Genomic DNA, 12,741 nt, shown 5'->3' on the forward strand with positions numbered 1-12,741 from the left:
AGCTGGGAAGCCAGCCCCATCTGTGTTTAAAGTTTTATAAAATAGACTCCTTGAGAAAAGGCAGGCGAAGAAGCGTTTTTCTGCGTGGTAATAAATCTGGGGACAGTTTCATATTATAGAACCAGTGGTTCTCGAACTTTGTTACATATTTGAATCCTGTGGGGCACTTTAAACATCCTGATGTCCATTCCACATCAATTAAATCAGAGTTTTAGGAGGTGGAATCCAGGCATAAATATTTGTTAAAATTCCCCAGGTGATTACAACATACAACCATGTTTGAGAACCAGCACCTTAGAGAGAGTCTCTCCTACCCCTGTGCCTAAGTCTGATAGCTCTTTCCCCACACCATGCGGCTGAGGAAGGCAGAATCGGCCAGTTTTAAAGAGGCTCCACAAAGTTAGGAAACATTTTGAACGTGGAGGTGATGTATTTCCCCTCTGGCAAGGAAGAGAAAAGGGCACATTCCCACCAGACAGCAGGTGTCCTGATACGTGGGTACCCTGGGGACCAGCAGTGAGCTGGAGGACACCTCCTGCCCCCCCTAACTCCCAGCTCTACTGAAGGACCCAGGGGCAGACTTAGGGTGCTGCCTGAGCTTTGGCACTACAAGCATGGCTGCTGGGGCCTAGGGTGCGCTCTGCTCCGGACTGAGTGAGGCAGCAAGGGACAGGAGTCAAGACTGGGTAGTCCACCCTTCAGACGTGAACAGCAGGGCCAAGGCAACCTGGGCACCAGGGGGTTATGGTGGGAGAGATATCCCAGGGAGGTCTCAAGAAAGCTAGCATTGGGTCAGCTCAGCCCACCAGGAGGGGCACAAAAACCCCCGTCACATAAGCCTGAGCCTGGTGCCAAGAAACTCACCGAGGGTTAAGAAGCCCTTCATTCTACAGCTCTTGTCCAGGGCTCCAAGGAACTTTACAGCTGGAGCCCAAGCTCGGACTCCCAACAGAGCAGTGGGATCCTCTGAGGCAGCCTGATGCTCCCCTGCCAGTTCTCACCTGTAGAACCAACGCTGGACAGACCTAGCTCTGCGCTGTTCAAGTAGCCAATTCCCTCACCATACAGATGGTGACATGGAGGCCAGAGAGAGGGAGGGACTTACCTGAAAACCACAGAGCCCTTGTAAAATGTAGGTGCTGCCTTGAACCACTGGGCAGTCCTTGATTACCTACCTCTGTATCCACAAGTAAGACATTCTACTCCACAAGCCTCTGCCAATCACTAGGCAAGGAGAGAAAAACTACTCTGTGGTAGTATCCTCTGGCATGTTGGCCATCCTCACTCCTGCCCTCCCACCCGAGGGGAGCCCCAGGGCACAAGGCATAAGCTAAGCCCCCCACAACACAAGCCCCAGCAGCCTTCCTCCAGCCCATAACTCAAAGCATCAACCCCCTCTAGAAATACATTGCACCCATTCCCAAGATGCCCAGTCCCTGCTAGAAAGGCAAATTTTGATCTTAAGGTAACTGCTGCTCCTGCCCCTGGCTGCCAGCAGGCTTACCTGAGGCTCTGTTGCCCTGTGATTAGAGCAACACCTGGGAGAGAAGTCAGAAGAGCGACAGGTGAGACCACCACAGGTCCCAGAGGACAGTGTTTACCAAGTGCCCAGGAACACCCACCCTGCGTGCTGCAGCCAGCTGGGCTGCAGGGCCTAATAACCCTTGGGGAACTGGGCACTGGGTAGGGGAAGGGGAACACCCTGGGTCCTCTCCTTTCTCTGACACATCCTCAGCCAGGGCTGCATTTCTCCAGCTCACCTGAGATGCTCCTGCAAGAAAAGGTTGGTTGACTCCTCCTGTTCCTGTTTATCTCGAAGGCTCTGCAGCAATTTCCCAAACTGAACAGCAAGAGGGAGACCTCAAAGAGGCGACTCTCTTCCTAGCTGCATCTCCTTCCTAATCCTCTGGGTGCCTTGGAATAGAAGCTCAGAAGGAAGAAAACGAGATTTTCAACTTTCAGGAACTAGCTCTGTCGCCCTCTGCACAGCTCGGGAGGCCATCACTCTCAGCCTTTTAGGATTCGATCCAAAAATCCTTCAGCCCTCCATGTTCCCCAAAATGACAGTGCTCATGTATGGCTGGAATCTGCCCCGATCCGGCAGCTCATTTAAATAGAGCTCATCACAACAACAGTGTTGGTGGAGAAGTGAGTAGCTGCAGGGCCCTGGGGACCCCCTGTTTATACGTAGGAAGAATGATGCAATCTGGGTATCAAAATAGCAATCCAGAATGGAATAACAGGCTCACGCAGCAGCGGTGCCTGCACAACCAGAGCTCAAGTTGACACACTCTGTCAGCCCCACACTGCTGCAGCACGCAGATGCCAGGCACACACTCTCACCGCATCCTTTTAAAAATCAGCAGGAGCCCGAGATATCCCTCCATGCCCCCGGCACTGAAGGAGGGTGTGGGGGGGAGGCCTTCGACAGACATTAAAATCTATCTCCTACACACTCACCTGCTCCTGCCACTTCACCTGAAGTCCTTATCCTGTGACGTCACAGTCAGTTGCCATAGTGACCAATTGTCCGTCACAAGTGGAGGATTAGGACTTCAGATGGGGAAGACACACATTTGTGATGCATAAAGGTCCTGGGAGGTGTCCCTTGGCAGCTAACTCTAACCCCCCCAGGGAGATACAGTCAAACACAAGCAGGGAGAAAAAAGGGAAAGAAAAGCAGGGTCGAATTAGAGGAAAGACATTAGGATGAGGCAAGACTACAAGCACAAAATAATTGCAAAAACACAGAGCACAGGAAAATTTTAAAAGCACAGATGGGAAGTGGCAGGGAATAAGCTTGGAAAGACCGGTAGGAGAGTAAGCTCCTGAAGGACCCTGAATGCTAAACTGAGGAGCTTCACCTTTATCCTGAAAGCAAAGGCTCTGGAGAGTGACAAAGCTGGGCTTTATGATTATCCTGATGAACTGGAGATGGGGCACAGGGAGAAGCCTTGTCCAGTTTAGCATTGATGGGACCCTGAACAAGGGCAGAAATGGAAAGAAAGGGACAGAAGTGTTTCAAAGAGAACCAATAAGGCATGACCAAAATAAGATGTTGGAAGGAGTGGTGGTGTGTGAAGAAAAAGGGGTCAAATGGATGGGCTGTCATAGACAGAGATAAGAGGGAGTAAGAGGGTACTTGCCAAATCCCATCTTATGTGGGCCCCACTTTCTCTGGTATCCATAGCCTCTCTGGGTCAGGCTTCATTCTGCTTTGCTGGACCAGTGATTCACAAATCTTGAGGGTTTGTTAGAAAACCTGAATCTGCCAAATCTAGATCTCTTGTATGTGGGTGTGGGACCAAGAATCTATATTTTTGGTGAGTAACCCAAGTAATTCTTAGGCATTTGAGGACCAGTAATCTGGAACCAATGGCCAGGACAACTACAGTAGCCTCCTAGCAGGGCTTTCTGCATCCAGTCTTGTCTCCTCCAATCATTCTTCTCACTGAACCAGAATACTTTTTAAAAATACGTATTTGATCGTATTCATTGACCAAAGTATCCAGTGTCTCCCCACTGCCTACAGCTTAAATTGGTCAAGACCCTTCATAACGTGGCCTCAAATTTCCATTCCAGAGTTCTCACTTCTCTCCTTCAAACAATCCTATATTGCAGCCAAAATTAACTCCCTCCTTTGCCTCCTCCCCTTTTCTCCATGCCTCATCCTAACACTATTCCCTACCTGAAATTTCCTTCCATATTTTCCTGGGCCTGCCTGGCTCCTATATGGATATTCCTACTTGATGTCACTCACAGGTTCAAATCCATCCAATTTCCCCAGGCAGAGACTAAAACAGGGGTCAGAAAACCACAGGTTGCCTGTTTTTGTAAGTAAAAATTTACTGGAACACGGTCATGCCCATCCATTCCCATATTGTCTGTGCTGCAGTGGCAGAATTAAGTAGCGGTAACAGAGCCTATATGACCCACAAAACCAAATATATTTACCATCTAGCCCTTTACAGAAAAACTATGCTGGCCCCTGGCCTAAAGCAACAGCTACTTAAATTAAATTGTTCTAACCTCACCCTTTACAAAGGGCTCAATTCCAGTAATGGGGTCCTGCTTATTCCCAAGTTAACCTCCACCCTGTGTCTTCTAAGTTATGATAACTGGGTCACATTTGAGCCAACCTTCAGTTTGGGGTAAGATGTTACTAACAAGAAAAGGGCACTTCAGGAGGAGGGAACATCATACACAGAGGATTACAGATGTCAAAATGTGAGGCCTCTAGGGGAAAGATTCGTAAAGCTGGCTCATGCAGGAGGAGTGACAGAGATGAGGCTCTGAAATTAGCTTGGAGTCAGATTAGGAAGAGCCTTGAAGGCCATGCTAAGTTTCTGTTTTGAACTGTAAGCAACTGAGAGCCTTTTAGATAGCTCAAAATGCAAGCCCACAATAGAAGAGAGTGGTCAGGGTTGAGGCTAGAGGATTTAGGAACATAATGCACAGAGGCAATAGGTAAAGTGAGGTTAGGCAAGGACAGCCAGAGAGTGTGGGGCACAGCCAGGTGGCGGATCTAAGCTAGAGTCAGAAACTGGGCATGAGAGCTAGGTGATAGGCTGAGGAGATGGATGGTTCACAGCTTTCAGAGCCCATGCTCCAAGGGGACCACCTGACTGAAACAAGCTTTCGGTGCCAAGAAAGAACCCAGAACAGAATGCAGAAGATACAAGTGGGAGGAATCTGGGCTCATCTCATCTGATAGATTGGCACCTCTATATCCTTCCCTTCAAATCTCAAGAGTCAATCCAAGGACTTCAGTGACACTCCATGCAAAGCCACTGTCTCCATCTCCAACTGGGCCTGGACAGAGAGACAGTGGAAGAACAAAGGGCAGCAGGCTACTCTAGGTCTGCAGTTCCTACTGGCCCTCAAGCCCGGGCAAACCCTGGATTGGCAGGCAAAGGAGATGAATTTTCTTTCTGGCTCTGTAACAACTATGGCATTCAGCAGGATTCTAATGCTTTCTGGACTCCTGATGCCCCATTTATTCAGTGAGGGATTAGAGATAAGCTCCAAGGGTCTTTCCTGCTCTTTAGCCTCCACAGCAGTCAACCATGGCTGGTCCCCCTTGAATGAGAGAGCTCCAGCAGACAAGGGTCACCTCCAAGACCCTATCCATCAATCACAACCACCTTGAACTCCCTCCCTCAGCAAATCTGCTCTAGCTATATCCTCCCAAGCAGTGTCGGCAGCAGCCAGCATATCCCCGAGAATACAGCCTGCCTCCTTCCCGTTACCAAGGGAATTGCTCTCCCAGTAACGGGTACTGTTCTGAGGTGCTGGTGCTACTCCCAGGGCCCTGGAGAGCCAATTAAGGTGAGGAAACTGTTCATGAACTAAAAAGCCATCCCACTGATAGGGCTCCGGAGCTCCAGCTTCTGCACCTGCTGCACACTCAGCTCAGCCCAGCTCAGCTGGCTACCCTCCACCTAGGAGACTTGGGTCACTGCCCACAACAGACCCCACAATGGTTGGGGACACAGTTCAGTACCTGGACTGGGCAAACAACTCTGCCTTCCAGGCTCCTATAGCTGAGATCTCACCCCTGCTGCCTCCCACTCTCACCCCAGGCCATTAAGAGCCCCTCCAGCTGAGCTCTCATTAAGATCATCATTTCCTTCTCTGACTCTGAGGTTGTAGCATGTTGCATCAGTTCCCTCTCTTTGGATCTTCCCAAAGTCCCAAGACCTGCCCACCAAGGGACAGAGATTGCTCCCCTTTTCAGCATCTGTAGTTTACAAGGGATGTGCTGTCACCCATCACTAGTTTTGGGAAGCATGAGGCTATCGTGGTTATTTGGTGTTCTTAGAGCTCTTCAAGTCCAGCCCTGAAAGCCAGAGAAGACCTGGGATTGCCCAATTAGTGCCGGAGTCCAGACTGAGCTCCAAAGGCCATGACTTCCATACCAGGGTTCTGCTCACATCTCACAAATCACCCACATTGATAACAGGAAAAGTAAAATACTAAACAAGTAGATTCTAAAACTTAGAAATCAGAATCAAGGTCTCTCCGCTAGGATTTGTCTTTTAGTAGATTTGAAAAGAAAGAACAATGTTCCTTTTACTTACCTGGGGAAGGAAATATCCAATTAATTGCCTTTCTTCCCTAAAACAACAAATAGAGCTACAGGAATCCTGAGAATTTTGAAGACACATGGTAAATGTCAGTTTCAGGCCCACCAGCTCCCTTCAGAGCTTGCTACATTTTAAAGTATCACTTTGTGACTCAATGGCTAACTTCTCAGATAGAGTTTGACCTGGGACCATTTTCAATTAGGCTTAAAGGCAAATAGTCCCAAATAGATATTCTCATTGGCTGAGTAAATCCACTTCCAATATCCAGCCTTTCTGCACAGAGCCTTCAGCTCCAGTCATCCCACTGCATGGCTAAGCCATTGTGTGCTCAGCACAGAGCTGCCTTTGCTCTGGTCCCCATCACTACCTTTTGAAGACTTTGCCCAGCTGGTCTCCTTAGAGGCAGAGACCTAATGTAGACACACTTCCCACTGTGCTGGAGTTGCTGGGGGGGGGGGGGGGGGGGGGGGGGGGGAGGGGAGGGAATCTCAGCTAAGCTGTGGCCTCATTAAAGATGTGCACCTGATGACTCAGGCTGCACCATTGGTTCTTTCCTCAAAGATTTTCCGCAGAGTCTCCATCAGTTCAGTGATTCCGGTTGAAATCTTTCCCAGAGCGAAGTGCTACAGTGCAGATCACAAGCTTTGAAGACAGGTTTGACCTGAGCTGACATTTAGCAGTTGTTTTGGACCTTAGACCTTACATATTCACAATCCCCAGGTTTTTCATCTGTAAAATGGGAATGCCTAATTATAGGGTGATTGCAAAGTTTAGAAAAGATAATACAGGCACGAGTACCTAGTGCAGTCTCTGCAGGTGCTTGAAAAATATATGTGCACCTTGCAACCTGAGAAGTAGAAAGGGGCAGTGTCACAAGTGAAACAGTCTTCCTTCCAGGTAAGAGCCATGGGAGATCTCTGTGAATCCAGTGATTAAATTATTCGATCAATAAATATTCACCTGAGCCCCCATCCTGTGTCAGGTTCTGTGTTGGGCTGTGGAGTTGTAGAGTTGAAAGACTCGGTCCAGTTGAATAAGATGCCCACCTCATGTCCTCCCCAGTGCCAAGTACCAGTGCAGAAGTGCAGGCATGGGAAGGCTCCACCGAGGGACTGGAGTTGGAAACCAGCTGGCCAGTACCCGAGCCCAGGCACACAGCCGATGCAACACAGCAATGCTCAGCTCTGCCCAGCAACTAGCAGAACTAGATTTATGGAAAATGACATATCCCCATGCACTGTTGGCATATGGCTGGAGGCACTGATGCACCCTATTTATTCTTCAGCCTCTACTCACCTCCTCTCTACCTGCTTCCACATTTTACTTTTGAAAACTCCAGATTGACAGCAATACAACAAGCATTTTAGCAAGTATGTGCCCCTACTCTGCTGGACAAAGTGGAAGTGCTTAAAGCTCTTTCCAAAGAACCAGACTCCCAGAGCACGGCTTCTCAAATTATGGACCAGAAATCAAGTTCAGGTATTGGGTCTCTCACTAGACCTACCAGAGAGAGAGCACAGCTCTCCTTTTCATGAAGCAGCTCATTTGGGTACCATTCTTTTAGTTCTTCAGAAAACATTCAGTAAGCAACTGATATCCACCAGACTGGGTCCGTGGAGAACCTCCCAGAGGCATTGCTGCTATGCCTGAACTTTCAACAACCTTCTCTTCACACCCCTGCCGCACCATATTATAATCATCTGTCTAGTTATTTGCCCTTCAACAGAACATGAGTTTCTTGAGGACAAGGGCCCTGCCTTTTCATCTCTGTACCCTAAATGCCATAGAGCCAGCTACACAGAAGTCAAATACCCATGAAGCAGACAAACATACAAACCAACAAATACCACACAGCATAGAGTCCTAAAATCTCCAAGTAGTCATGGAAGCTGATTCTACTCTTCATCCATAAACGCAAATATGGAAGGTAGCAAAGGCCTAGCCAGACCATAAGATATACCAAGGAATATAAGATGCCACATATTTAAGAAATTGTCTCTCAAAAAAAAAAAAAAAAAGGAAAAGAAATTGTCTTTCTTGTTCTAAATCAAGCATGTTCACATCTAACAGATTTTTTTTCCACTTCAGTTTCAAAAGTTCTAAATAATAGTATTTTTTTATGTTTCTTGTCTTATTACTATATACTATGAGTAGCACAGAATGTTCTATGTGTATGTTATCATTTCATTTTCATAACAATCCTTTAAGTTAATTACTACTATTACCATCCTCATTTCATAAGCAAGACAACTTGCCCAAGCTGTCCAACTACTAAGTGGCAGGCAGATTAGAACTCACACTCATATGCCCAAATACATTGACACCAAGGCTTATATTTTTATTCTCCATTACACTTCAAATAACTTGGCAAATAAACACTATGATTCTAATAATTGTCATTAGTATGATTTAATTTTCGACTTGAGAGCCACACAAAGCCTTGAGACATGCATAATTAGTTCATGTTAAAAATCCCAAATGAGATCAAAGACTTAAACATAAGAGTTAAACTATAAAACTCTTAAAAGAAAATACAGAGGAAAAGCTTCACAATAATGGATTTGGCAATGATTTCATGGATATGACACCAAAAGCACAGGCAACAAAAGCAAAAATAGAGAAGTTGGACTTTAGCAAAATTCAAATCTTTTATGCATCAAAGGACACTATTAACAGAACAAAAGTCCAACCCACTGAATGAGAGAAAATATTTACAAATCATATTATCTGATAAGGGTCTAGCACCCCTAATATATAAAGAACTCCTACAACTCAACAAAAACAACAAACCTGATTAAAACATGGGCAAAACTGAAACTCAATACCATTATACAACAACTCTCCATTCCCCACTCCCCCCAGTCGCTGGCAACCACCATTCTATTTTCTGTCTCTATGAATTTGACTACTCTAGGTACCTCATGTAAAAGAATCATAGACTATTTGGTTTTTTTTTTTTTTTTTAATGTTTATTTATTTTTGAGACAGAGAGAGACAGAGCATGAACAGGGGAGGAGCAGAGAGAGAGAGGGAGACACAGAATCTGAAGCAGGCTCCAGGATCTGAGCTGTCAGCACAGAGCCTGACGCGGGGCTTGAACTCACGGACCATGAGATCGTGACCTGAGCCAAAGTCGGACGCTTAACCGACTGAGCTACCCAGGCGTCCCAACTATTTGTTTTTTTGTAACTGGCTTATTTTATTTAGTATGATGTTCTCAAGGTTCATTCATGCTATAACATGTGTCAGAATTTTCTTCCTTATTAAGACTAAATAATATTCCATTGTACCTATACACCACATTTTGTTTATCCATTCATCTTTCAGTGGACACCTGGGTTACTTCTGCCTTTTGGCCATGTGAATAATGCTGCTTTGAACACAGGTGTACAAATACTTCTTTGAGTCCCTGCTTTAAATTCTTTAATTCTCTCTGGTATACACCTAGAAGCAGAATTGCTGGACCATATGGTAATTCTATTTTTTAATTTTTTGAGGAATGGCTGTGCTGTTTTCCACAGAAGCTATACCATTTTATATTCCCACTAATAATATACAAGGATTCACTTTCTCCATATCCTCACCAACACTGGTTATTTTCTGTTCTTTTTTTTTTTTTTAATAGTAGCCATCCTAATGGGTATGAGGTGGCATCCCATGTGGTTTTGATTTGTATTTCCCTAAAGATTAGTGATACTGAGCATCTTTTTGTGTGCTCATTGGCCATTTGTATATCCTGTTTGGAGAAATGTCTATTCAAGTTCTTTGCCCGTTGTTAAATTAGGTTGTTTGATTTTTTTTATTGTTGGGTTGTAGAAGTTCTTTATATATTCTAAAGGAACTTTTTAAGACATATTTAAGATTCACCATGTTTATAAATTTAACTTATTAGATTTCCAAGTGTCCTTTAATTAGGAATGTTTATTTGCTAGACAATTGAAATACTTAAAAAAAAAAAAAAGAATAAAATATGAGGTGCCTGGATGGCTCAGTGGGTTAAGTGTCCAACTCTTGATTTCAGCTTAGGTCATGATCTCACAGTTTGTGAGATCAAGCCCTGTGTTAGGCTCTGCTAACAGCGTAGAGCCTGCTTGGGATTCTCTCTCTCCTTCTCCCTCTGCCCCTCCCTCATTTGCTCTCTCTCTCTCTCTCTTTCAAAATAATAAACATTTTTTTAAAAAAAGAAAAATAAAATACGTTTAACTTATGAAAGCAATTATTAGCTAAGTTTGTAAATATGTTCAAATATTAATAAAGTCCTTTTAAAAATGATTGTTAAAATTTGCCACATAAATAGAATGAGATTTATAAGGTAAAATTAAAAAGTTAAGGAAGAATGAAATTTAAGTTTAAAAATCAGATATTAAGTTTTATTTTTTTAACATTTATTTATTTTTGAGAGACAGAGACAGAGAGTGGGGGAGGGGCAGAGAGAGAGGGAGACAGAATCTGAAGCAGGCTCCAGGCTCTGAGCTGTCAACGTGGAGCTCCAACTCACAGACTGCGAGATCATGACCTGAGCTGAAGTCGGATGCTCAACGGACTGAGCCACCCAGGCACCCCCAGACATTAATTTTTAAAATCAACGTACACTATCTTTTCTGTGCTCCAAACTCACAAAAGAGCCCAGAGAGGTTACACAGTTTACCCAAGGATTTAGAGGTCCCCAAATTCATACCTAAGGACAACTGCACTGCTACAATGCCTCAAGGAGCCTAGACTTGTGCCACAAATCACTTTAACAATACTGCAGATAACAAAAATAAAGATGATGTTCCTAAATACTCTCTACTTGTTTGACTTTCTCATCCTCCAAGTTCACCCAACAGAGACTGCACCTCTGTTGCATGCCTGTGCTAGAACGCTGAGATGAAGGGATCTGGTTCCTGTCTCCAAGGCCTCACAGTCCTCAATGAGACTGTTCCCTAGGAAACCTGACGTTCAGAAGTGAGACACAAGCTCCTCCCACTAAGCAGCAATTTAACTGGTGAATGGTTGCTAGTCAGTGTGCGTCTGTTCATAATCAGGTCCTGACCAATCCTAGGGGGCCAGCAGTTCTCCCTCCGCCTCGCCTGGGAAGTTTAGTGAGCCAGGACACACATCCTCTCTGTCTGGGGAGCCAGCCAAACCTTGAATCAACACCTTCCCAGGTTTCTCGGTCTGCCACCAATTTAAGGAAATCCCAAGCATGGCGAGTCCCAGCTTACAAAACAGATATAGCAGGCATCAGGAGGATTTGCTTTGTCTCACAGATTCCCTAAAGAGTTGCACTCAGCAATGAGTGTCCCTTGGGCATTTAAATTCCGATTCTTTCTACACTTGAAGTTCGGTTCCTATGAAACAGGAAGAGACCTATGATGTGGAGGGGAACCTGTGGTACTTTTGTACTTACCATCTGAGACAGTCCCACAAGCCTTGGCAACCTGCCTCAGACCCTGGATCAAGCCCTGGAAGCAGTCCTTACAGAGCAAATGCTGGCAGGGTAGGAGTCAGGCACCGACAGCCTGCAGGTTCTGTCGGCACAATGAACAGGCCAGTACCACGGGCTCCATATGACCACTCTTGTGTTTCTGGTCAACTAGTGGCAGCCCCATAAAGCTCATACCCATATCTGACCCCATGCCCATGACCGTGCCCAGGACCAGGGCTCTTGCAACGACCTCCTCAGGTATGAAGCAGCATGCAGAGTGAGCAAGCTCCACTGCCTCTAAGTGAAGCACAAAGCAGAGTGATTAATTTCTTTGGGGTGGGGGATGTTCCTGGACAGGCCAGAGAGGACTCTGAGAACTGGAGGTTCGTGCCCTGAAACCTGCAGGGCTCAGCCCCAAACTCTCACTTGAGCTCAAAGAGAGAGTCTAGCATCTCCACTGTGGAAAATAAAGCCTAGAGAGGTCTGCTAGGTTGTGTGTTTCTTACAAGGTTTGTTTGCCTTCAAAAGTGTCCAAGATCTACCTGTGCTTCTTTTTATTAGTGGGCAAGCCTGGTCCAAGATTTTGGAAAAGAAAAGGAAATGTATTAAAAGCCAAGTTTATACCAGGTGCTTTATATGCTTTATCTCAAACCTCACAACTACTCTTAGAGATAGGCATTATGATACTTCTATGAATTCAGTAAAACCATGAAGGACAGGCTGAGGAAACTGAGGTTCAGAGAGTTTGGGTAATTGCACAAAGACAGATGGCAAATAGCAAAGTTCAAATTCAAATTCAAAATTGGACTTCACACCCTTACTACTGAAATATTTCTCAAGCTAAGGTCCAACACACATATTTTTGTGAGTTCTCCTCACTATTTTTTAAAATTAGTATTCTGATAAGAATTTTTAAATCTATAAATGTTCCAGTTCATCTACATATCCACCTCAACAAGATTTTAGAGGCAGTGTTAAGAGTTTAGGATCTAATTCACACCATGCACTTATTTGTCTCAGGCAAATGGGAAGAGAAAGGGGCAGCCTTGATATGTAAATGATGTATTCTTGCCACATGAAGTCTCAATAACATTGTGGCATGTGGTGAGGAATGTTTCATCGTGCTTGGAACAGATGTAGGAGATAGGGAAATTAAGCCATCATCACCCTGGCAAAAGTTTGCCACACCTGGCCACACCGGGAGCACCACATTTAAACTGTAATAGCAATTTAGTTCAGCAACAC

General features: G+C 45.2%; 1 protein-coding gene across 9 annotated transcripts in view; it reads right to left on the bottom strand.

Annotated features, from left to right (window-relative positions):
• The window catches only part of TRIM66 (tripartite motif containing 66), a 57,084-nt gene that overhangs the window by 35,766 nt on the left and 8,577 nt on the right, over window positions 1-12,741 (bottom strand). Inside the window, exons 1-2 of one of the 9 annotated variants that reach the window (XM_045038926.1) lie at window positions 6,081-6,471; window positions 1,761-1,927 (exon numbers count right to left, since the gene is read on the bottom strand). The exons of 3 other annotated variants lie outside the window; for them this stretch is intronic. Coding sequence is in view for 1 of the 6 variants with exons in the window: in XM_019812024.3 (XP_019667583.2) it covers window positions 865-886 (22 nt within the window). In the remaining 5 variants the exon portion in view is untranslated. 5 more of the 9 variants (XM_045038927.1, XM_019812026.3, XM_019812027.3 and 2 more) reach the window with 5 other exon arrangements.

Source organism: Felis catus, chromosome D1, assembly GCF_018350175.1.
Source record: "Felis catus isolate Fca126 chromosome D1, F.catus_Fca126_mat1.0, whole genome shotgun sequence".
NCBI lineage: Eukaryota > Metazoa > Chordata > Mammalia > Carnivora > Felidae > Felis > Felis catus.